The sequence below is a fragment of the Lontra canadensis genome, unplaced genomic scaffold (assembly GCF_010015895.1).
Source record: "Lontra canadensis isolate GAN:19392208 unplaced genomic scaffold, GSC_riverotter_1.0 scaffold99, whole genome shotgun sequence".
Classification (NCBI taxonomy): Eukaryota; Metazoa; Chordata; class Mammalia; order Carnivora; family Mustelidae; genus Lontra; species Lontra canadensis.
The window spans coordinates 6,764,553-6,789,884 of NW_022631093.1; the positions used below are offsets into that span (position 1 = coordinate 6,764,553).

Below are 25,332 nucleotides of genomic sequence, written 5' to 3' on the forward strand. Positions count from 1 at the left end.
GATGTAGCCTGGTTAATGGTGTTGTGTTTACCAAAAAGTCTCAAACACAGAATGCCTGTTCAAAGTATTAAAGTGCAACAAAAAGCAATTCATACCAAAGCCAGCCTGATCACTGGGATGGTTAGGGAACAAACATCTGGTCTCCTTGCTCTATCCAGAGCTCTTTCTACCTTTAATACAGGGGCAAGGGTTGACATCAGAAAGATCGTAAGGTCTCTTTCTTCCCCTGCTCAGCAGCTCTGTGATAACATGGCAAGTCTGGAGTAGACTCTGGATCCCTGGTTTCTAGAAGGTACAAGCTTTTTGGCAACTCACTGACCTTCCAAGGAGCAGGAAAGTGAGGAAAGAAAGGGGCTGACTGCTCAGAGAAGTTAAGAATCTTGTACAAGATCACACAGATAATAAATTGCAAGGCTGGAAGCTAAGCTCAGGTGTCTGACTTGAATCTGCCCAAGCTATTCACCACAGCCTACACCCTCCAGCACGTACACATATGCAGAGGCACACATGTGCCTCATTCTAGGGTCACATGCTCAGGAAGAGTTACCAGATACCACCATTCCCTCCCCTAAATTTTTCTTCTTCCATCTGTACCAGATCTTCATTAGTTAGCCCCCAGAGATAGCCCATTCCCATTCTCTCAAGGCCCCAGTGTGCTCAATTCATGATTCTAGAGATGGCTGGTATAGGTATAGGTCTCCCTCCCACAGAAGGCCCTCATTACTTATTTGTCATCAATGAATTCTGACCTGAAAACCCTGCACTTGTCCTTACAAGTGATGGACAGCAGAGTAGAGTAGAAGAATTTGCCCCAACCAATGGCTCCAAGGCTAATTATTTTAAAAAGTACAAGTGGGGTTGGTTTTCAGAGTTAAACTATAAGTCAATACACATAAAATATTAATTAGAGAAGTTATAAAAATATCTAAGTTCTAAATGTTAGGCCCTCTTACCACACCACCTCCTACAGCCTTTTCTCCAGCCCACCCTTGTCCTCTACCATCCAGATCCACATATCCAACGTCTGCCTTAAATCCCTCACAATTTGCACAGTAACTCATATTCACCCTATCCAAAATGAGGCTCTCTACCCTCCCTACTCTTCCTCAAGGCTACTCTTCTTTTTGTACTCTGAGGTAAAACGAACCACCCACTCACCTATTCAAGGCAGAAACTGGGATGTCATCCTTGATAACCTCTTCCCTCTCTCTCTCACACCCCTCACTTACAGTCCCAAGTGCTCCTTTAATCTATCTCCACTCCATTACCTTCTCAGAGTCACTGCTACCACAATGTCAGCCAGGCCATCATGATCCCTTGCCTGCCTCACTAAGATAACCTGCTCCCTGACTCAAGAGTGACCTTTACAGAATGTCAGTGTGAGCAAGGGATGTTCTATGTGAAACCTCCCACTGGTTCTTCACTGGGTTCAGAATAAATCTCAGAGACCTAGCCTGGCCCTTCAGAACTCTATCATTGCCCTGAAGACTTCTTGCTACCATACTCCTAAAATATTTGCACCTGTCTAAATATACCAGGCTCCTTTGCCCTACCCTAATCATTCTTAGCCTCTCGCTGGAAGTCTTCCCTATCACCCTCCACTACCCACTAGATTAATTTCCCTTCTGTGTTCCCACAGTACTCAGTGGTTTCCTCCACGTAATACTGAAATTACCTCTTACTTTTCTGTCTCTCCCACATAGCATGTTGCTGGGACGTGTTTAACAGTTAGTTGCCAGGAAGAGAGCCCTGGTTTGTAACATTTGCCAATTTCTATAGTGTCAATACTCCCACCATGGCAGATATCAAGCTGACCAACATGATCTTACTGAACATGTGAAAGAGATTATTATATCACACCATTATATCACAATGCAGTATTTCCACCACAGAGACACGAGAGACATAATCTAAAAGGCATAGACCATAGTAAAATAACTAGGAAGAGATGAGTTTGGGGTATTCATTATACTCGTTTATAGTTTATTCTTAAGTTATCAAATTTATTTTTAATAAGGATATACTTAGAATGACTCACAAAATTCCTGACAATTTAATAAGCAGCCCTTATAAATAGTGAGTGCTGGCTCCAGCATACCACTGCCAACCCTAGACTTTGTGCTCCATGACAACCAGGATGGTGTCTTATTTTCCTCTGTATTCTGAGCCTCTGGCACATGGCAGGTGCTCAATAAACAATCACTGAGTAAATGACTGGATAGGTAAGTAAATAAGATGTAACTACCAACTATTCCAATCTTTCCTCACTTCACCTCATTAAAATAATTATGGCTTTGTCCCTCTCAACTTCCCCTCTTTGTACCCCCATAGAAGGGGCGGGTTTCTTTCTTAGCTGGTCTAGTCCCCTGCATTAGTGATATGGAATGAAGAGGATGCAGGGAGAGAGGAAGGAAGGAAGGAAGGAAAGAAGGGAGAGAGGAAGGGAGGGAAGGGGAGGGGAAGGAAGGGAGAGGAGGGATGGAAGGAAGGGAGGAAGGAAGGAAGGGAGGTGGTTACTTACAGTATCAGTTCTTAGGCTCTTCCATTGCTGAGGAAAATTCATGCAAGGAATAGAAAAGAGAGGACACTGCTACAGAAAGCATGCTAGCAGGGCAGCTACAGAAAGCATGCTAGCAGGGCAGGAGATGGAAAGCCTCTAAGCCGCTGACTGTGCAGGGAATTTGGGGGATCTGCCAAATGAGAAGCTCCAGAGGATCCAGGGTATGAGACAGTGTGTGGGAAAGGGGAGACCGAGAAATGCTGCTGAGCTGAGCATTAGGACCTGCATTCCCTCCAAGTCTTCAAGAAACGCAAAGGAAGTTCAGAGAGTGTGGGCTGACACTGGGCCACATAAAAAGAGTCCAAGCACATTATGTTCAAGCAACAGAAGAGAGAATAGAGAGGCAAAGTCACCTAAAGAAGGCAGAACAGCTCTGAGTCAGAGTAAGACTACGTCAAAGTGCTAACCCCCAACAAAGAAAGTGTCATTTAGAAAGGAAAACTGAAAAACAAGAACGAGATGAAGGAAGCCCCCCATCCAGCTCATCACACACTATCTAGGAAAGAAATGATTTAATCATCATGGTCTGAGCTGGTTCAGCCTCCGGTCAGATGCATGCTTTAAAGCTTGAAGCCTGTAAACATCTGAATGCCATAACTCAGTCCCTAGCTCACTATGCAGCCTTTGATCAATTTGGTCCTCCTTCCTTCAGGAAGGAAGCAAGGAAGCAGTAGCAGGTGCTCAGGAACATCCTTACAATAGCCGTCTTCACTGCAAATTAATCAGGTGCCATTCTGACTGCTGTACTTTCAGTTCTCATGGAGAGTTCATCAGCATGACTCTGCGTCTCCAAGTCTGGGCAGCAGTGGGACAGTGACGAAACGGGGTTTCTGTACTGACAGAGCTCTGGGCCATCTACAGATCTAGCAGTTACCCCACTCCTAAAGTTCAAGGCCAAAATGACCAAATCTGAATTTCCACCTCTGGGCTAGTAAAGGACCTGTCACTTGAAGACATCCAGGCAGCAGGATTCAGGACTTGATGGTGCAGTCCTGTCATCAAGAACCACCACCTACACATGGGCTGCTATAAAGCCCTATTATTCTCCATACTCTTTCAGTGGTGCTGCCTCTGTTCACAACATCAGGCTGAGCCTCTGCAACAGCCCACGCAGACGCACGGAAGATGTATATTGTAAGCTGTAGCTCCTGGCTAACAATAACAGCATTTACTGAAAGCGGATAATATGGTAAAGCACTCTGCCTCCATGAGCTCGTTTTATCTTCAGAACAGCCCTTGGGGCACCTGGGTGGCTCAGTTGGTTAAGTGTCTGCCTTTGCTCAGGCCAGGGTGCTGGGATCTACCCCCACATTGGGCTCTCTCCCTTTCCTCTGCTTGCTGCTCTCCCTGCTTGTGTTCTCTCTCTCTCAAATAAATTAATAGAATCTATTAAAAAAAAAAAGCCCTATTATCTCCTTAAGCCCTGAGATAAAACTTGTCTCAAAGTCCTACATAATTACTAAGTGGAGAATTAACACTCAAACCCAGGTCTATGCAACTCCAAGGCCTATGTCCTTAACAGCAATGTTCATTCATTTGGGACAATGTCCACAGCCTATCTGACTGAGCGAGCTCAATCTTTACGCCACACTCTCTTGAGATTCTTCACTATGTAGCCCAACCAAGCCAAATGAAAAGGACTAAACCCTGCAGGACCTGTGACATGGCACTACTTCCCTCCACTGACTGCAGGGAAACTAGAGTCTGTATTAGAGTTGGTATCATTAACGGTAGTGAACTTGGAATCCTCACATAAGTCCATCCTGATTCGTCAAACTGGTGAGCAGCTGCTGCCCTTCCTACTATGCGATCCTTGCTAAACCAGCTGAAGAATATCTATATGTTGCTAATCACATTCCTAAGAGCCCAATTCATAGGCAATTTCCTTCAAAACCCAGGGAGGGAGTGGCAGTTCAGGCGGGGGCGGGGGTTGGGGGGGGTGGTGATGTCTCTCACATGGGCTGTGTAAAAATGCAAAACATAACAGAAACACTTGTCAGAATGAGACAAAGAGAGAGTAAGACTAAGAGAAAAACACCCCTTGTTATGTGGCATTTTGGGAGCCAAGCTTCTACTCAGCTTGAACAGGAGAGCTGAGCTCTTTCAACACATGTGGTTTTGACAGAGGCTATGACAGACTTTCGTAAGTTAAAAAGAAAAGTCCAGGGGAATTGTGCTGAGAGTTTGAAAATCCTCAAAGATAATAAAAAGTTACAGATTTCTAGCTTAAGAACAACTGAACTTATTTAACAGGAAAAAGTCAAAGAATAAAGTATGTTAACGTTATTTTTCATTATCACTTATTAATGCTCTTTTCAGTCTAACCTAGTTTTAGGGTTCATCCAGCAACTGAAAAGAATTAGGTCACTTCTACAATGACAAATTTCATCAAATAAAGCACTTGCTTTAGAAAACTTACCCCAAAATGTTCTTGCCTGCCTCTGTCTGAACAATCTAAAACTTAGCAAGCAAAATCCTGAAAACCCAAATCTGGGTATGGGGAAATCAAGCGGCTTCACTGACTTTGTTTTTTGCAGTTAAAAACAAAAACAAAAACAAAAATAAACCTTACTTCACCAATAAATATTTCCAAAATGGAAAATTTGGTTTCAATTATCATGGCTGAAAGGCACATCTGCTTCAGGCAGCAGTGATGTCCAAAAATGTCTACAAAAGTTTCTAACCATGACTACTAGGGATGGGAGAGGACTTAAGGACATACCATGGAAGACAGAAAAGCCGAGAGAGAGTGCTCAATACTGGCTCTTCCCTGGGTCTTGCTAGCATTTTATCTGGAGTGCAAACCTCAGCATTTAGACAATATCAGCTAAGTCATGTCTTCTCAAGAAATAAGATCTTTCTCTTCATCGATCAAGGGTGAAAAAAAATCTCTTCTGGCTCTGAAGCTCCTGAAATCCAGAACAAGTTCTCCTTAGTAAGAATGAGCCATTCTCCTGAGAATTGCTCCCACCAAATCATGTGACAGTGCTAGACACATGGTGATCCTCTCAAGCAGGTGCACCCCATTGCTTCTGGTGAAGGAAACCATAATTTTAAGAAAAATGGACAACTAACTTCCCCTTTTTATGATGCTTCTTCCTAAAACTGTTACTCTCCGCAAATCTTGCAGATATGCCAGACACTGTGCCTAGAAAAAAAAATTTTTTTTAAGATTTTATTTTTAGGGGCACCTGGGTGGCTCAGTCAATTAAGCATCTGCCTTCACCTCAGGTCATGATCCCAGGGTCCTGGGCTTGGTCCTTGGGCTCCCTGCTCAGCAGGGAGTCTGCTTCTCCCTCCTCCGATCCTGCTCCCCCTGCTTATGTTTTCTTTCTGCCAAATAAATAAAATCTTAAAAAAAAAATTATTTTTAAGTAATTTCTACATGCCACATGGGGCTCAAACTCACAACCCCAAGATCGAGAGTGGCATGCTCTATCGACTGAGCCAGCCAGGCTCCCCCAGAAAAAAAAAAAAATTTAATTGTGGCAATATACTTAACATGACATTTTCCACTTTAGCCACTTTTGAGTGTGTCGTTCAGCAGCATTAAGTACATTCATGCTGTTGTGCAACTATCATCACCATCCATGTCTGGAGTATAAATAAGGCTACTTAGCCCACAAGGCTGATTTCCAAAACTGAAATATAATCTTAGTTGCAAGAGCAATTGCCATTTTCACTGTCTATCTGCTTTACAAACACACAGGCCGATACACACACACAATTTATCACTGGAGTGGCTGAGAGCCAGAGACCCTTCTTCTTCACAAAACAGAAAGCAGAGCCATCTTCCGCTGATTTTTCACAAAGGCTGATGGCAATCTTAGCATCAGCAGGTTCTTTAGAGAGCAGGACAGCTTGGGGGACATGGCAAAGGTGAGTGCAAATTCACAGGTTCTTCTTGACACTCTGGCTGAACAAAAGCGTATCCAGTTCGTGATTCCGAACCACCAAGGCATCCAGATGCCTCAGGAGGTCTGTAAAAAGGAGGATTAAGGTAGGTGTCGGGGAGCCCTGGCAGAGAAATGCCAAGCCCTGTGTGGTATCTCACTATGAGGAGATGGATGGCTCAGGTAGAAGCAAGAGAATGGGCCTGACAAGCCCTCCCCAATTCTCTCACGGGAAAAGTCCCACGTAGTCTGCTTCAGATGGTAAATATAGAAAGTCCTTAAAATAAGCCTCAGTTAGAATCCCAGCACGAGTCATGGGGTACAACAGGGCAATAGATGAACATGAGGGGTAACAAGTACCGTTTACCTAGAACTCAGTCTGTGCCACAAAAATTTTACTAGGTGCTTTCTATGCATTACCTCATTTGATCATGACACCAATTCGGTGAGGTACAGATACTGTTATTACTCCCTTTATACCAGAGACAAGAATTATTTGTGGAAAAAAAAAAAAGTGACACACTCAAGGTCACATGGTTTACGAAGCAGATTCACGGCAAAGTCTATGTTACTCTAAATCCCATGCTTTCGATTAAGAGCCATTTAAGGGAGAAGTGATTTTCATACCCTTGTGGCAAAGAAACTGTTCATTAAAAATCCCTTGGCTGAAAAAATGTTAATGCTTTAAAAACAGCCCCAATTAAGCTGCAGCAGGTTAAGCATGGACCAAGCACAGATTCAGGATTCCTCCAGTCGCTGGAGGTTTGGCATGTGATCCTAGGCCAGTCACTCGGCTTCTTGGGCCCTGGGTTTCCCAGGGAACTTGTAAAACAAGGCCGCTTCCCCTGTTCTCCACCTACAAAGCATACCACCAGGTCAATGACCCGTGCTGAGATAATAAGGCCAGTAGCCAGAGACGAACCTACTGGCCGAAGGTTTCAATCTCCTCTCTGACCAACTTTCTTCTTAGTTATCAGACTTTCCAGCAAAAGTTATCAGCTAATTGCCAAATAATTATGCAGCACCTACTCCACACGCAGCACACAGCAATGAGTGAGGAGTATGCAGAGGTACGGGCATGCTCCTTACCTTCCAGGACCCATCTCTGAGTTTGGGGACTGGAAAGATATACAAAACAAAATCAGAAAAACATCGGGGGGTGGGAGGGGGCATGATTCAGTATCCAACTATGGCTACAAACTGGAGAGACTAGAATTCAGAAGAACATCACCTCGAACTAGAAAAGCTGAGGTTATCAACACAAAGTAGGGTTTCAAAACAGCCTTGTTAGATGGATAACTTTCAGAAAAGAAGAAGGGAAAGGCATTCCAGGTAAAAGGAACTCTGGGAATGAAGGATCTGGGACTAGATGGAGCAGTATACAGGACGTATGGTCACAAAAGAGACCAAAAACATCGCCCAGTGGGGGTATAGGTGAGCAGAGGGAATGCAGACGGGGCCAGATTTCAGAAGACGTGAATGTCTGACGTGGTAAGCTGGGAACAAAAGGTACTGAGAAGGGTGACGTGGTGAACACTGGACGCTGCTCAGTTTGGATTTCTTGCCTATTCTCTGTCTCTGGTAGGGGAAAAACAAAATCCAGGGGTTTTAAAGGCCAGGACATCAGCCATCCCAGCAGAAAGGCACCAGAGTATTGAAGAACAAGAGATCTCCTAGAGAGCAAAGGATCATTATATTTCTGAAAAGAGGGCAGGAACACAGCAGATGCCCCAAAATGCTCAGGAAGCAGTACTTTGATCTGCTGCGGCTCAACTCACAAGGACCTTTCAGGCCCGACATGCCACCAGTAAAGCAAATCAGCCTGATCCAGAATTCCTAAAGCTCCATTCACATCACCCCTGCCCTTCTGCTAGGTATCAGACCCACAGAAGGTGAGGACACCACCCACCTCGGCACCCAGCCTAGGAGATAGGCCCCCCGACGCTCTACTGCCCAGTAGGCCCCACGGAGTCCAATATCTAAGCTCCTGTTGCAGACAGCACGGAAGCAGAAGCTGCATCAGCAGCACACTCACACTAAAAGTCCCAGACTCATCCTGTGGCAGTCACAGCAAGTAACGCAGTGTCTGGGGCCTCTTCAGACCGGAAGACACCCCACCACCACGCCAATTCTAACAGGGTCTAGAGATGTTAATGGCATCTCCCTGCCGCATGAGATGCAGACGTCAAGCCAGTATGGGCAAAGGAAAGTGTTTACTGAGGTCCTCTCCAGTGCTGAGTTAGGCGAACCAATTATCATTTCACCTGCCAGTTATCATCTGCATCAAACCAACAACTCAGAGCAGCAGCCCTCCCCTCAGTGGTGCAGGGCCACACCTCACCCGTCCCTGCCTAAGGCCTCCTGCCGTCACCCCACCCCACCCCCCAAGGAAAATGGCAAGCCTCGAGCTCTTCACCAGGCTCTTCACCAGCCGCAGACCCACAGAACGAAGAGGCAGACACAGCAGGAGGAGACGTTTTAGCACAGAGGAATGACCCGCCCCCTCACTGCATTGAGCACCTCCGAAATGAAAGAATCAGGTCCTCGGATAATAGTTGAAAACGTACATGCGTGTGCCTGCCAGAAAATAAACTCTTGCTAGTTAGATCCAGCTCAACAGAAGTACTTCAATTCCCTTCGGTGGATTTCCTATGTCATAAGCAATTCCTGATAGAAAGAGCAAGAGTTCCTTTAGAGCATACATTCCAGTATCATTCATAAACTTTTCAATGATAATGAGAGTCAGTTCAGAGCAAGTGTCATCTGAATGGGTTTCTCTCCTTCTTATTTGAACTTGTGTGTGTATACAGGCACACACACACGCACGCACACACATACATCCTTTTAGGATAGACAAGAGCATGGCACGCTTAAGATTTAAGCACTTTGGTGTGAAAATGTAAGCAGTCCCTGCCAGGCCAACCCTGCTGTGACATCAGAAACCCCTCACCAAAGAAAAACCACCCCCCGGAAAGTAGCCAAGAAAGGGAAACGCCTCCTTGAAACAGCCTGAGAAATCCTGATTCAGCCCCTGCTAAAACTATCCCCAAACACCAGCCAGGAAGTCCCTTCTTTCAGGGGGCTCCACTGCCCAGCACACCCAGACCTGCCTTTGCAGAAGCCAGATCTCTGGAAAAACGGGCTCCCTCCTCTGACTCTGCCGCCCACTGGGATCCATCAGTGTCCAGGTCTTCCGACCCTGCCTCGCCAATGCAGATATAAAAGCTGGTAGCTGCACCACAAGCACACGTTCACACGCGCACACACATACCACAACACACACTTATTCCATACATACCTTTCACCGTCCATTGTGCGAGGCCCAGCTGGGGCGGCAGCCGCTGAACTGTGCATGCACCCGGAGATCGTAGCTCTGTTCTCCGTTCTGCCCGCCAACCAACAGGAGATCTGATCAGCAACAGTGATTCAGCATGGCTGCAAACGAAGCCTCCTCCCTCTCGATCCTCCTTCCTCTGACTTACTCCCAGCAGCTTCTACCGCAGAAGCAGCGGCAGCAGCAGAAAATGTCTTACCCAGAGCTCCCTGCAGCCCTTTCAGCTGCTAAAAGCAGCAACCCACTTGCTCCCCCTCCCCCGCAGGCTTGCTGCTCCTCCGTCTCCTAGGAACAGCGCGGCTCCAGCGATCCAAGTGCGCTGCCACCTTTCCAGCTGCTTCCACATCTGCCCAGGCATCCCCAGCACAGGCGACTAGCCCACCCCAGGGGCTCCCGCCTCCTGTGCCTGCACTGCGAAGGTTCAGGCAGGTCCTTAGCGGCCCAAGAAATACTGGCCCCCGCCCCCTCCCCAGCCCCCACAGGCTACAAGTCCGTCAGCCGGGCCAGATCACTGGAATGAGGAGGCCCCTCTGTGGCCTGTAGTGGAGTTTACCCACCTGGGGAAATTGGCTTGTAGGTCGTAGCTCACGTTCCAATTCCTCCTCACAAAATCTACAGTAGCTCTGAGAGTCTGACAGATGGAGAGAAGTTAGGGGAGAAGAGCCTGATAGAACTGAGAATGCGGAGAGAAATTTCATAAAGAGAACGGGAGACAGAGGTGAAACTGAAACAAACCGTCTTTTGCCTCAAGGGGCTAAGGCTATCGCAGCAAAGCCATGACAATGAACTCTGCGCACAGTGATTTCCCTACGCCATCCTGCAAGACCACAAATTTCAGAGCACGGCCTTAAAATACCTTCCTAAAGCACTGAAATTTTAACTTCAGCTGGGCTCCAACTAGTAAGTCTCCCAATGAACCCTCATCTCCAGCCAGAGATCTCTCATACCCTGTAATCTCCAGCTGCTGAGCCTCGATCTAGACTTACTTAACTCTAAAATACCATCTTGGGAAGGCACAAGGCCAGTCTGTGTCTCCTATCCATAGCCTAGAGGCTTAGAGGAAACTGAAGCCATCAGTCCCTGGTGATGGATTGGTTAGCCATAGAAATGGGTTCAAAAGCTTGCTTAATGCCTCAAAAAGCATACATGAGCATCTCTATTCTCAAACCATCCATGTCACCCCTGGGATTTTCAGGATGTGTACTACCCCTGGCTAGCTGGGTGATTTGCAGCAAGTATTCTTCCTACTCAGAACCTCAGCCCTTCATCCCTAACACAGGGTCGGTCCAGAGTTCCTTTCAGCTCCAAAAATCACATGATTCTGAAAATGTCTTAAATGCTCTGTTTTTCTTATTAATCTGTAAGAATGCTTATGAAGTAGTTTTTACTGGCCTCTAATATTTTGTAGGGGGCTTCAGGGAGGATAACATAATGTGAAAGTAGGAGAGATGATCATGTAATCTATGATTTTTAGAATTTGGACCTATTAAATTTCGTCACTGCTACAAAGCCTTGAAACAGTGGAACAGCGGGTGGGGGAACACTGAGGTGCCAGAAACTAGGAGTCACTGAATCTTTATAGCCTCCTGAATTCAAAACGGTAAGATGTTATGCTCAAAGATCACCTCCTACAGACAACTCAGGGTCCTCTGAGATGGGGGCACTCCCCAAACTCTCAAATGAGAAGAGGTCTGGGTTATTTTATTTTCACCTTCCGGCCCCAAATCACCACTTCTTCTCCACAACAATACCCCTCGTATCTTTCTCCATCCGTCCCTTCCTCCTCTAATCAGCCTTGTGGCTCTGCTCCAGATATTTCCTCTTGAGGTGAATCATAGGGATGAGGAGAAGCTGAACACCACAAATAAGGAAACTGAATCCCAGAATCATGCCAGAGTGCAGGCAACCACCAGGAAGGCGACTGAGTGATTCGTAAAAGGGACATGAGAATAGGGTAAGTCTCTCTTTTATGACTTTATACCTTCATTCACCACTTCACCATACAGGAAAGGGAGGAAATGTCACATCTAACAAACCAGAGAGAAAAGAAAAAGAAGGTCAGAAAAGGAAATACTTGAGGCTGAGGATATACAGATTTTATTTGACAGCCAGTATAAAAATTTTATAGCATTTCCTTCGCAACCTACTTTTGCTGTGCTAACCGATGTCACTACGTCTGTGCTGAAAACATACCACTACCACCTACATGTTTTATTAACCACTCACCCTATCCATGGAGGCACACGGAACAGAAGACACTTAGATAAGGTCACCTACCAAAACTAGGGGCACAGTTGAGTCAAGAATCAAAGTCTGCAGATTCCTCAGGCAAAGTTCCCACCCTCATCCTCTCTAATTTCCGAGCCATATTTTACATTTTCTACTTTATTATCCAAATGTTCTCTGGGCCACAGCCTGAACTCATTTGCTTTGGGCTAATTTGTCTGACTGAATTTCAGATGAAGAGATGCTATTGGATTCTTGCAGCAGAAGAAAATCAACAGAAGCAGAGTGGGGTCTGCGGAGGAAGAAGCCCCATCCTTGGACTGACAGCAGTGGTGTCAGTTTCCACTTCCCAGCCCTCCTTCCCACACCCAAGGCTTCTTCCACAGCTTACCAATAGTACCTAGTGGCCCCAACTCTCCATCCCAAAGCAATCTACCAGCCATGCACACCAAGCTGGTACAGAATTCTTCAGCTTTATGTGGCTCAGGAAGAAACCATGTTAGGAAAAGAAACTGGTTTTTGCTTTTGTTTTGCTTTTAACTGGTCTACCCAGTTTGGTCTACCAAGTTCTTTTCTCCACACTCCATCTCTCCCCAAGGAGCCAGAAGAGAATAGCTTATCTAGAGACAGTAAAGCCAACTCTTCCTTTTTTTTTTTTTAATTTAAATTCAATTAATTAACATATAATGTACTGGTTTTACGAGGTAGAGGTCATTGATTCATCAGCTGCATGTAACACCCAATGCTCATTCCATCACCCAGTTAACTCCATCCCCCACTCCCCTCCCCTCCAGCAACCCTCAGCTTGTTTCCTAAGATCAAGAGTCTCTGGGGTGCCCGGGTGACTCAGTGGGTTAAAGCCTCTCCTTTCGGCTCAGGTCATGGTCCCAGGGTCCTGGGATCGAGCCCCACGTTGGGCTCTCTGCTCAGCAGGGAGCCTGCTTTCCTCTCTCTCTGCCTACGTGTGATCTCTGTCAAATAAATAAAATCTTTAAAAAAAAAAAAAAAAGAGTCTCTTAGGGTTTGTCTCCCTAATTTATCTTGTTTTATTTTTTCCAATCTTCCCCCATGATCCTCTGTTTTGTTTCTTAAATTCCACATATGAGTGAGATCATATGACAGTTGTCTTTCTCTGACTGACTTATTTTGCTTAGCATAATACCCTCTAGTTCCAACCACATTGTTGCAAATGGCAAGATTTCATTCTTTTTGATAAGCCAGCCATTCTTTTAAGTAACTTTTTTGTCACTTTCATCCTCCCTTTCAGGCATTTGGTTTCTCACATTTGCCGGCACTATAACACAGTACAGTGGTCCCTACACCTCCCCGCACATCAGAACCATCTGCCTAGATATCTAAAACTGTACACGTCAGGAGGTCAAAAAGGGCAGTGAAACTTCTTAGGGTTATGGAAATGTTTCACATCTTGACCGCAAGGATACTTAGATGACTGTACACAACTACTGTTTCATCAAACCAGACACTTAAAAAGGGTATATTTTATCTTACATCAATTATATCTCAATAAATCCGGGGAAACAAAAACACTACAGAAAACAAAACAAAAAACCTCAAACCTACAAAATTGGGGCCCAAGAAGCAAGAATTTCAATGAACTTCACAGGTGACCCTTAAGCACTTAGAACAATGAATAGAGCTCAAACCATCAGAATGAGAAAGACCAGGATCCAAATGTACTTACCAGAAACATGACTCTGGGCAAAACACTATTTAAGTCTCAATTTGCTCAAGTGCAAAAAGAAGACAATAATAGTACTGACCCTCAAGTGTCCTGAGGTCTCAGTAAGAAAAGTATATAGAGGACTCAGCAGACAGCGCTGCCTGCAATGAAGGCCCAGGAACCATTAGCAGCAGTTCATTTCATGGCCTATGCTGATGTTACCAAACTACAGCTCCACGAGTCTTCGGCTCTCAGGTCAAGAAGAAAGTCTTCCAAGGTACCTTGTGCCAGAAACATGGACCCAGGCCTCCCCTGGAACCATGTCCACATCGCCAATGATCCCCACTACCTACAGACCACCAAGAACTAAGCAAAACCAGAGCTAAATTAAGGCCCACCCACACCTGTATCACCAGAACCTCCCCTGAGATTCTGGACTACCTAAGGAGTAGATTTCCCCCTCAAGCTGTTGGAGCTGCCCCAGGAAGCCAGGCAGAAACTGAAAAGGAACTTGGAAGCTCAGAGAAGTCAAAAGGTAAACAGAACAGCACCTTATCCCAAGGAATACCTAGCTTCCCTCAGGACTCCTCCTCTGAAGGTGGAAGAACGCATAGTTTTAAGAGGATAATCACACATGGCACTTGCGTCTCACTTTAAAACTTACAATGTGTTTCATGTCCCTCATCCCCTTTAACTTAAAGAGTACATGCCTTGAAAAGTAAGAGCAGCTTCCAACCATGGACTATTTACTTGGGACCAGACTCTGCACTCAAGGCTTTATAGGTACCCTTCTCGTTTAATCATCACAGCAAACCTATGAGAAGAGCCATTATCCCTGTTTTAAATGTGAGGTCTACAGAAACACAAGAGATTTTTGTAGATGGATTTCATACCTTGCAACTTTACTGAATTTATTTTTTTAAAGATTTTATTCGAGAGAGAGGGCACAGAGGGAGAGTGAGAAGAGAGCCTGATGTGGGGCTCAATCCCAGGACCCCAAGATCATGACCTGAGCCACAGGTCAACACTTAACCAACTAAGTAAGCCACCAAGGCACCCTTGAATTTGTTTACAGTTTTTTTGTCAAAAAACTGACAGGCTTTAGGGTTTTCTATATATAATACCATCTCACCTGCAAATAGTGACAGTTTTACTTCTTCCTTTATAATTTCAATCCCTTTTATTTCTTTTTCTTGTCTGAGTGCTATGGTAAGGACTTCCAGTACTATACTGAATAAAAGTGGTGAGAGTGGACATCCTTGTCTTCTTCCCGATCTTAGAGGAAAAGCTTTCAGCGTTTCACCACGCAGTATGATGTTAGTTGTGGGCTTGGCATTTATGGCCTCTAACATGTTTAGGTACGTCTCTTCTATACATAATTCATGGAGAGTTTTTATCATAAACGGACATTGAATTTTGGCAAATGTGTTTTCTGCATCTACTGACATGATCATGTAATTTTTATCCTTCATTTGGTTGATAGGGGATTTAACACTGACTGATTTGCAGATACTGATCTATGTTTACAAACCGGAACAAATCCCACTTGATCACAATGTATGATCCTTTTAATGTATTGTTGACTTCAGTTTCCTAATATTTTGTTCAGTATTTTTCATCTATGTTCATCTATGTTCTAATTTTCTTGCGGTATCCCTGTCTGGTTTTAGTATCAGGGTAATTCTGCCCTCATAAAATGCATTTGGAAGACTTCCTCTGTTATAACAAACAAATTCAGTAAAGTTGCAGATAGAAAATCAATATACAAAAATCTATTGCATTTCTATATACTAATAATGAACTATCAGAAAGAGAAGTAAAAACAACTATTCCATTTACAACTGTATCTAAAAAGAAATACCTAGGAATAAATTAAACCAAGGAGGTGAAAGGCCTATATACTGAAAACCAAAAGATATTAACAAAAACAATTTTTAAAAAGACAACAAAATGGAAAAATATTCTAGGCTAACGATTAGAAGAACTAATGTCATTAAAATGTCCATACTACCTGAAGCAATCTATAGATTCAATGCAATACCTATGAAAATTCCAATGGCACTTTTCAAAGAAATATAACAAATGATCCTAAATTGTGTGTGGAACTATCCCAAATAGGCAAAGTAATCTTGAGACAGAACAAAGGTGGAAGCATCATGCTCCCTGATCTCAAACTATCTTATAAATGCTATAGCAATTAAAACAACATGGTATTGGCAAAAAAACAAAAACAAAAACAAAAAACAGACACATAAACCAACATTACAGAACAGAGGGCCCAGAAATAAACTGAAGCATATATGGTCAATTAAGTTAGAACAAAGAGTCAAGAATATAGAATGGGGAAAAGGACAGTCCCTTAGATAAATGGTGTAGAGAAAACTGGACAGCCACATGCAAAAGAATAAAACTGGACAAGTATCTGACACCATACACAAAAAATCAACTCAAAATGGATTAAAAACTTGAACATAACCCCTAAGATAATAAAACTCCTGGAAGACAACATGAGAGGTAAGATTCTTGATACAGGTGTTGGCAATGATTTTTGTTTAAATCTGACACCAGAGGCATCTGGATGGCTCAGTTGGTTGAACATCCAACTCTTGATTTTGGCTCAGGTCATGACCTCAGGGTTATGGAATCGAGCCCTCCTCAAGCTCCAGACTCTGCATGGAATCTGCCTGAGATACTCTTTCTTCCTCTCTGCCCCTCCCCCTGCACACGCATGCGTGCACACACACACACACACACACACACTCTCTCTCTCTCTCTCTCTCTCTCTCTCTAATATATAAAATCTTAAAAAGAAATGTGACACCAATAGCAGAAATAAATGTGACTACACCATAATAAAATACTTCTGTACAGCAAAGGAAACAGTCAACAAAATAAAAAGGCAACCTACTGAATGAGAGAAAATATTTGTAAATCATCTTTTTAGGCGCTAATACCCAAAATAAGGAGGCGTTCATACAACTCAATGGCACAAAAACTAACAATCCAATTTGAGGATTCTGAGGATCTGAAAAGGATTTTTCTAAGGAAGGCATGCAAAAGCCCAAAGGGTACATGAAAAGATGCTCAACATCACTCATCATCAGGGAAATGCAAATCAAAATCATAATGAGATATCACCTCACACCTGTTAGGATGGCGAGAATCAAAAGACAAGAAATAACAAGGGTTGGTGAAAGTGGAGAAAAAGGAACCCTTATTCACTGTTGGTTGGAATGTAAATTGGTATAGACACTATGGCAAACAGTATGGATGTTCCTCAAAAAAATAAAAAATGGAACTACCATATGATCCACCAATTCTACTCCTGAAGAAAATAGAAACACTAACTCAAAAATATATCTACATATTTGTAACCCCATGTTCAATGCACCATTATTCACAACAGCCAAGGTACAGAAAGTGTTGCTAAGTGTCCATCAATGGATGCGTGCATAAAGAAATTCTGGTATACATACATATACATACACATAATATTATTCAGCCATAAAAAATGAGATTTTGCCATTTGTGACAACATTGGTGGACCTCAAGGGCATTGTGACAAGTGAAATAAATCACATAAAGACAGATACCATATGATCTCTCCTACATGTGAATCTAAAAACAACAACAACAACAACAACAACAACCAAAAAAACAAACAAGCAAGCTCTTAAATACAGAGAACAGATTGGTCGTTGTCAGAACCAGGAGTTGGGGGAAGGAGAAATGGGTGAAGGAGATCAACAGGTATATTTTATTTTAAAAAGTAATCAGATAAATATAAGTCCACCAGAACACACATATATACATATAACTGAGGAAACAAAGGATCTGAGAGTTAAATGACTTGACCATGGCCCCATAGGTTCGAACTCAGGTCTGCCTGATCTCAAAACCCACTACTAACTACTGCGCACAGCAGGAACTACCTCCATTTTAGAGATAAGCCAACTGAGGTTGAGAGAAAAAAAAAGCAACTAGCCCAAGATCACCCAGGCAAGTAGGAAGCCAAGTGGGATGTGCAACCAGATTCTCAGATGCCTGCCCTAATGCCCCTTCCACCTCACCTGGAGATGGGGAACAACAGCATTTGAACCTTCTAAAGATATTAATATAGGCTGGTATCCAAAGCTTGCAAACACTATTACAGAGTCTTTCACTCTAGACTCCTCTGGTCCTTTAGCTTACCAATCAGGCTTAACCAAACACTGGTCTTGAGGAAACCTAGAGGCACACCACTGGACCCCAAAGTAGGGGTAAGTAGGTTTTCTTTGAAAAACCAGACCAACTATAGCAGCAAGCAGGGTGCTTCACCCAGTAAGTACATGGCAAACACGCATCTTTCAGGATCTTTAAAAACTCCTTCCTCTCTCCAATCGTCAACCTGCAACTGGTGCCCTCTGCTGGTAAATACATGCCTGCCTTCATAACAAAAGCTAGACCTAATGACTACCCCGAAGGGCTTAAAAAGGGGCAGGGGTGAAGAATATGCTCCTTCACTGAACATTGTGTTCAAGAACAAGCATTCATTCCTACTTACATCTTTTTTTTTTAAGATTTTATTTATTTATTTGACAGAGATCACAAGTAGGCAGAGAGGGAGGCAGAGAGAGAGGAGGAAGCAGGCTCCCTGCTGAGCAGGGAGCCCGATGTGGGGCTCGATCCCAGGACCCTGGGATCATGACCTGAGCCAAAGGCAGAGGCTTTAACCCACTGAGCCACCCAGGCGCCCCTACTTATATCTTTTTCATAGGTAGCTGTCCTCTAGCTGCTCTTACTGTTGCTCCTGTCTCCCCTCTCTGGTTCTTTCCTTTCTGGGTACAAAGAAAACTGGGCTTTTTTACATGAAAAGGTAAAATACAGATGTAACATAGTGACAAAATCAAGAATACAGTGATGTGTGTGTGAATGAGGTCAGGTCTGCACAACTAGCAGATACAGAGAACGGAGGCAGGCACATGCTTAACATAATGTAAAACTCATGAGCGACTATGTTCAAATATTGTGATCACTCTCTACAACTGCATTCCTACAACTCAGCCTCACTGACTATCTAACTCTGTCGATGCAATGGGTGTGCCAGGGAGCTACAACACAAATCCTACATGAACAGAAGGCCAAAGAGCTTACAAGCTGGTTTGGGGAAATTACACATGAAGACATATAAATAGCGGTTTAAAAAAAAAAAAAGAGAGAGAGCAAGAAAGAGAGAAAGGTTTAAGAGAGGTAAAAAAGAGGAACTATGGGAACTCAGTGAAGGAGAACAAAACTTTCAGTTGGGGGAGACAGGAGGAACAGAAATAAAGGTGGATGAGTAATTCTGTGGAGCTTTAAAAAAGGTATTCATAAATGTAAATAGTTGCTACTAATTTGTTTCTCATGACCTCATTTAAATTTTAAAAAATAAAACATCGGTTTAATCCTGCCACTTTAATATACTTACATATTATGCCACACTCAATAATATGTTATTACATATCTTTATAATAAGTTTTTATTGTGGTGGAATACATATAAAACTTATTATTTTAACCAATTATAAGCATACAGTTCAGTGCATTTACATTCACAATGTTGTGCAACCATTACCACTAACCATCTACAGAACTACTTCATCATTCCCAAAGGAATTCCTTTAAATGGTAACTCTCCATTCCCTTCTCACCCAAGCCCCTGGTTATCTCCATCCTTCTTTTTGTCTCCATCAATTTGCCTATTCTAGAGACCTCATAGAAGTGTAATCATTCAGTTGTTCTTCTGTGTCTGGCTTATTTCATTTGGGATAATGTTTTCAAGTTTCACCCATATTGTAACATGTATTGGAATTTCATTCTTTTTTATGACTAAGTAATATTCCACTGCATGCATAAGCCACATTTTGTTTATCCATTCACCTCCTGATGGACACCAGATTTTAACATTTCACCTTTTCACAGAGCACTATTTAGTAAACATTCCCTAATGTTTAATATTTATAGTTTTCAATATCTTGCTATAGACAGTATCATAATAATCATCTTTGTGCAAAAACTGTTTTCCTTGCATTTTTTTCTTAGGTTAAATTCCTAGTACTAGAGCCCTAGAGCCAAAGGATATAATTTCATGGTTCTTACTAAATATATCCACATTTGCCTTCCTCATTCATCATCTTTCCTAGCCTATGGAGAAGTTACTGTCATGTAATTTCAGCTGTCAAAGTACAAAACTGTGGTTAAAGTCAATTGCAAGGTGACAAACAAATAGTTTTGCCAATTGAAAATAAAAGCTTTCAAGTTCATAGCTATATGGATCCAGAGTTTTTTTTTAATTTTTTAAAGATTTTATTTATTTATTTGACAGAGAGAGATCACAAGTAAGCAGAGAGGCAGGCAGAGAGAGAGGGGGAAGCAGGCGCCCTGCTGAGCAGAGAGCCCGATATGGGACTCGATCCCAGGACCCTGAGATCATGACCTGAGCCGAAGGCAGAGGCTTAACCCACTGAGCCACCCAGGCGCCCCTGGATCCAGAGATTTAAAGGCAACCACTGTGACTCTGAAGTCAGAAAGAAAGTCGAGATTGAGGAGAGATATGTCACGTGGGCATTTCTGCCACAATCTGCTTTTTGTGACACAAGTCTCATCTTCCCTGTATGAAAATCTTATTACATGATCAGGACAGAATAACTTCATGGTAACATGACGTCACTAAATCAGACCAACTTGCTACACATTTCACTGCAGAGACTTTACAAGCAAACAAAAGGTGATCCTTCTAACATACTGACATAACTCTATCTGTCACGGGATGCTACTGCTTCTAATAGTTATACTTCTTTTATCCCTAAAGAATTATTTATGGCGCCTATGTCAACAATTTCTTTCACTTAGATAATTTTAAAGACTGATAGAAGGCAGTTCTTATTATAAACTTGCTTACAGAGAATTTACATGATGGCAGGGAGTCTCCCCACACTCAATAATGCCAGAAGCTGCTCAAAACTGCTAGAAGATGCAATAATGAAAAGACCTAGAGCTTTTAGAGAAAAGAAATGAACAAAGTAGAAACTTCTCAGAAGAGCTCTCCACTTAACATAGGGCTGGCTGATCTTTGTGATAAGTTTTCCAAAACTGCACCTTCTACCCACAACCCGATGTTTTCCACTTAAATTGATTACACTTAAAAAAAAAAAAAAAAAAGTTGGCTTTGTCTGGTATTCCCAAGACCAACCCCACATTGAGAGACTAGCTAGAAGAAATCACAGAACTCAACACTAAGTGTGTACTAAGAGCTAGAGTTTAAAAGTCACATGGTTAAGGATTCGTAGTCCAATCATACAGAAAAAAAGACACAGGCAGTCTGGAGGACTTCATGTATAAGCTTCTTTATGTTCTCTCCCTACCATGCTCTCTCCTCTGTGGTATTTCTGCCCAAGGACTCAACACTCAATGTTTTATAGATATCCACTACCTAGCACTTATCAAAATTCTAGACTCCCAGAAGGAAAAAAAGGTGGTTAGCATAAATCAGATTGCTACACAGTCTAGACACAGTGAACCACCCTTCTCCGTTAATTTAAGAACACTACCTAAATCCAAATGCCCCAACAAGAGCCAATCTTGTAGTCAGCCCCTCTAAAGACAGCACAGCAGCAATTAAGATTCATTTCAGTCAAAAAGAATCAATCTGTCTCATATGTGTATGTATGTAGGGGGTACACAAACACAGAGAATTAAAGAAATTGTGGGTCTTTTATACCTTCAGCCAAGATGCTCTCATTGCTTTCCTCATTAACCCTCAGTGGAAGCAACTATACCAAAGGAACAGGAATTCTGTTCTAAGAGATGGAAAGCCAGAGACTCTTTTATACTTCAAGGCAGACAATAATATTCTTCTGTTCAAAACCCTGAAATGGTTCACCATTCATGTGGTCAAAACCAAAATCCTACAACAGCTTTTAAGTGCCTACATGGTCTGGCCCGTCTGACCTCATCAGCCACTCCTTTCCTCCTCTTCCCCCATCTGCAACCACCATGACCAACTTACTTTTCCTCAAAAACACCAGGCACAATCCCACCCCAGAGCTTCTGCTTTCCTAATCCTCTAACTGGAATGCTCTTCCGCTATGTATCTACACTGCTCACTCCCCCATTTTCTTCAAGTCTTTCCTCAAATGTCACATTCTCTGGGAGACCCACCTAAACCACCCTATTTTAAAATGCGCTCTCTTCACAAGCATCCTTACAGCACTCCCTACTCCGTTTTGTTTTTGGTTTTTGAAATCTTATTTATCTATTGTCAGAGAGAGATAGCGAGAGAGAGCGATAGTGAGAGAGCGCATGCACAAGCAGAGGGAGCTGCAGGCAGAGAGAGAAGTAGACTCTCCACTGAGCAAGGAGCCCAAAGCGGGGCTTGATCCCAGGATCCCTGGGATCATGACCTGAGCAGAAGGCAGATGCTTAATGACTGGGCCACCCAGGCATCCCAGCACTCCCTACTCAAGGTAATTTTTTCATACCGTTCACTCATCATCTTCCAACACACCATATAATTTATTATGTTTCATTGTCTCTCTCCACTAAAATATAAGCTCTACCGAGGGCAGGGATTTTTGGCTCTTGTTCACTGCTCTATTTTCAGCTGAATCATCAAGGAAAATAATCATAAATCTAACCTAACATAGTAGGAAATAGGGAGACACTAAAATTCAAATGTGAGAAAACTCAGGACAGGATAGTAACTTACAACAATAGCTATATCTTCTCCAACGGTGATAGTGCCTGGGAGATCAAGTCATAAGAAAATGGGTAAAGGACTTAAAATTTTTCACTTAAGAGATAAAGGCACACTTAGAGTTATTGAGGTATTAATAAAAGGAATTATTTACAAGGGTGTGGGCACAGGAAAATCAACAATATTTGACAAACATCTTGGGACCAGCAACAGCAAGCCTGAAGCAGCTATATGACTGAGTGTCTACCAGAACCAGAAAAGACCTAGAGCTGTAAGAGAGGGCCATTGGAACAGAGTTGTGGCCACTGGAAACCTGTTTGCGGAGTATGTGTATTTGGGGAGCAGGGGTACAAATATGTGCACCTTGCCTTTCTCTCACTCTTAAGATCTGCTGGTATCTCCCACTGCTTAAACCAAAAAAGGGGAAGCCAAAAAAGTACACAGTTCTTTAAGAATCAAGCTCCCAAGAACACAAGAAAGAGAAAGGTGGTGGGTGGGCTGGGAGGGGCAAAAAGAGAACACCCAGCACAGTAATCATTTTGTAAAGCTATCTGCAAAGACACAATACATCACTGTACTTACCAGCATCTTCAACTATGTTCCACACCTAAATCTAAATCTCTTCTCTCCATTCCCAATCATATCACCATCCTCCTAGTCACACACTAATTCTGATGCAACTATTCTTCTTCCCACACACCCAGTTATTTGACAATTAAGACTTTCACAACTTCCCTCATATTCCCTATTTCCAGCACTACCTCCTTGTTCATGCTCTCATTTTCTTACCTGGTTAGCATGAGCTCTCTTAACAACCTTGTCAGCTGAAACATCACTGAACTGCCATCTATTCCACTCAGTGCTATGGAGTTAATCTTTGTAAATTAACAGTCTCACTACCACTATTATTACTCAATAACCATTAGTGATTTCCACTGCCTGCCAGATAAGGTCCAAACTCCTTAGCATAGTATTCAAAGACCTTAGTTATGTGGTTCCAACTTCTCTCAATTTATTTCCCACAGATCTCCTCTACCCTTAGTACAAATCAGCCACCTGTATTTGGAAGCAAATCAAGTTTAGTGTGAAGAGTATGATCATCGGAATCAGTCAGACTTGGATTCAACTCCCAGCACAACCATTTCCCTAGCTAGAGATCTGGGAAAAGTTACTGAATCTTTCTGAGACGCGCTTCAGCCACCTCTAAAGCAGAGGGTTAGTGAACAGATCCAGTCAGACCATGTGTAAATGTATTTTGTACAATGTTTAGCACATAGGCTCCATGTCTCTACCTATTTGTCCCTCTACCTGAAATTATCTTTTTCTCCCCAATCTTATCTATGTAGCAATTTTTTTTTAGGTCAAATGCTTTATCTTCCACAATGCTTTTCTTGATCTTTCTTCCAACAGAGAAAACACTTCTCCTCAACATTCACATTACTTATACCTTCCTTATATCAACAAATACTTAAACACTTATGGATAGCTAACATGGCTCATACCTCTCCTACTACAGTTGAAGCAGCAGAAGTTTAGGAGGTTCCCATATCCAAGCTCATCCAACAAGGGCAAAGCCTAGTTTAAAACCAATCTCCGGGGTGCCTGGGTGGCTCAGTGGGTTAAGCTGCTACCTTCGGCTCAGGTCATGGTCTCAGGGTCCTGGGATCGAGCCCCGCATCAGGCTCTCTACTCGGCGGGGAGCCTGCTTCCCCCTCTCTCTCTGCCTACTTGTGGTCTCTGTCAAATAAATAAATAAAATCTTAAAAAAAAAAAAACAAAAAACCAATCTCAGGGAATGCCTGGATGGCCCAGTCGATTAAGTGTCTGCATTCAGCTCAGGTCATGATTCCAGAGTTCTGGGGTCAAGTCCCGCACTGAGGCTCCCTGCTCAGTGAGGAGCCTGCCTCTCCCCTCTGCTGCTCCCCCTACTTGTGCTGACAAATAAATAAAACCGTTAAAAAATAACAAAACCAGGGGCGCCTGGGGAGCTCTGTGGGTTAAAGCCTCTGCCTTCAGTTCAGGTCATGGTCCCAGGGTCCTGGGATCGAGCCCGGCATCCGACTCTCTGCTCGGTGGGGAGCCTGCTTCCTCCTCCTCTCTCTCTCTTGCCTGCCTCTCCACCCACTTGTGATCTCTGTCAAATGAATAAATAAAATCATTAAAAAAAAAAAAACCTATCTCAGTACTGGGATTGAACTACAGACTATATACGCCTATGTCACTACTTACTCTCTTCAAGATGGCTATTCATTCACCTCATTAACTGTGCAAATACCACATGGTTGGGGTGAAATAAAGATACACCTTTTACTAGGCAGTCACGCCTCTTACCACAGGTCATAATTTTAACATTACTACATACCAGAGAATAAAGTCCTTTGAAGGCATTCTTTCACTCAATCTGTTCAACAACCCTGGGACAGGAAGATAAATACTAATATTCTCTCCTTTTTAAAGACAAAGAAACTGAGGGTTTAGGCCAACTTGTTCAATGCCACAGAACTAGAATGTGACAGGGTCAAGAATGAAATCTAGACTATTTGATGCCAAAATGTATGTCCTTAAGGACTATGAAATATTAAACCAGATGCTTACTCTGAAGCAAATTATATTTGCAACATGAACATCAGAGAAAAAATGCACCTTTCACATGTTATCTAAACTAGTAACCAGTGAACGAGTAAAGTCTTAATATAATCTGAGAATGAATGCTAAATAACAATGACACACTCCAAATTGTTTGTATGGTGTTAACAATCCGAGATGATGCTGTGATGCTTAAAAGGAAAGGATCCATCATTTCCAAAGAAACTGAATTTCAATCAGAATGCAATTATTTGAAGACAGGAACCATGTTTTTCTTACTGCTATGTATCTCCAGATTCTAGATGTCTTTTGCACAAAGGTGATCAATACCTGATGAAAA

General features: G+C 42.9%; 1 protein-coding gene across 5 annotated transcripts in view; it reads right to left on the reverse strand.

Annotated features, from left to right (window-relative positions):
* KLHL3 (kelch like family member 3) overlaps positions 1-25,332 on the reverse strand; it is a 234,885-nt gene that overhangs the window by 100,881 nt on the left and 108,672 nt on the right. Inside the window, exon 1 of one of the 5 annotated variants that reach the window (XM_032837738.1) lies at positions 9,752-10,235. The exons of 3 other annotated variants lie outside the window; for them this stretch is intronic. Coding sequence is in view for 1 of the 2 variants with exons in the window: in XM_032837735.1 (XP_032693626.1) it covers positions 9,752-9,807 (56 nt within the window). In the remaining variant the exon portion in view is untranslated. Of the gene's footprint in view, positions 1-9,751; positions 10,236-25,332 lie in introns of those variants that run through there. One more of the 5 variants, XM_032837735.1, reaches the window with a different exon arrangement.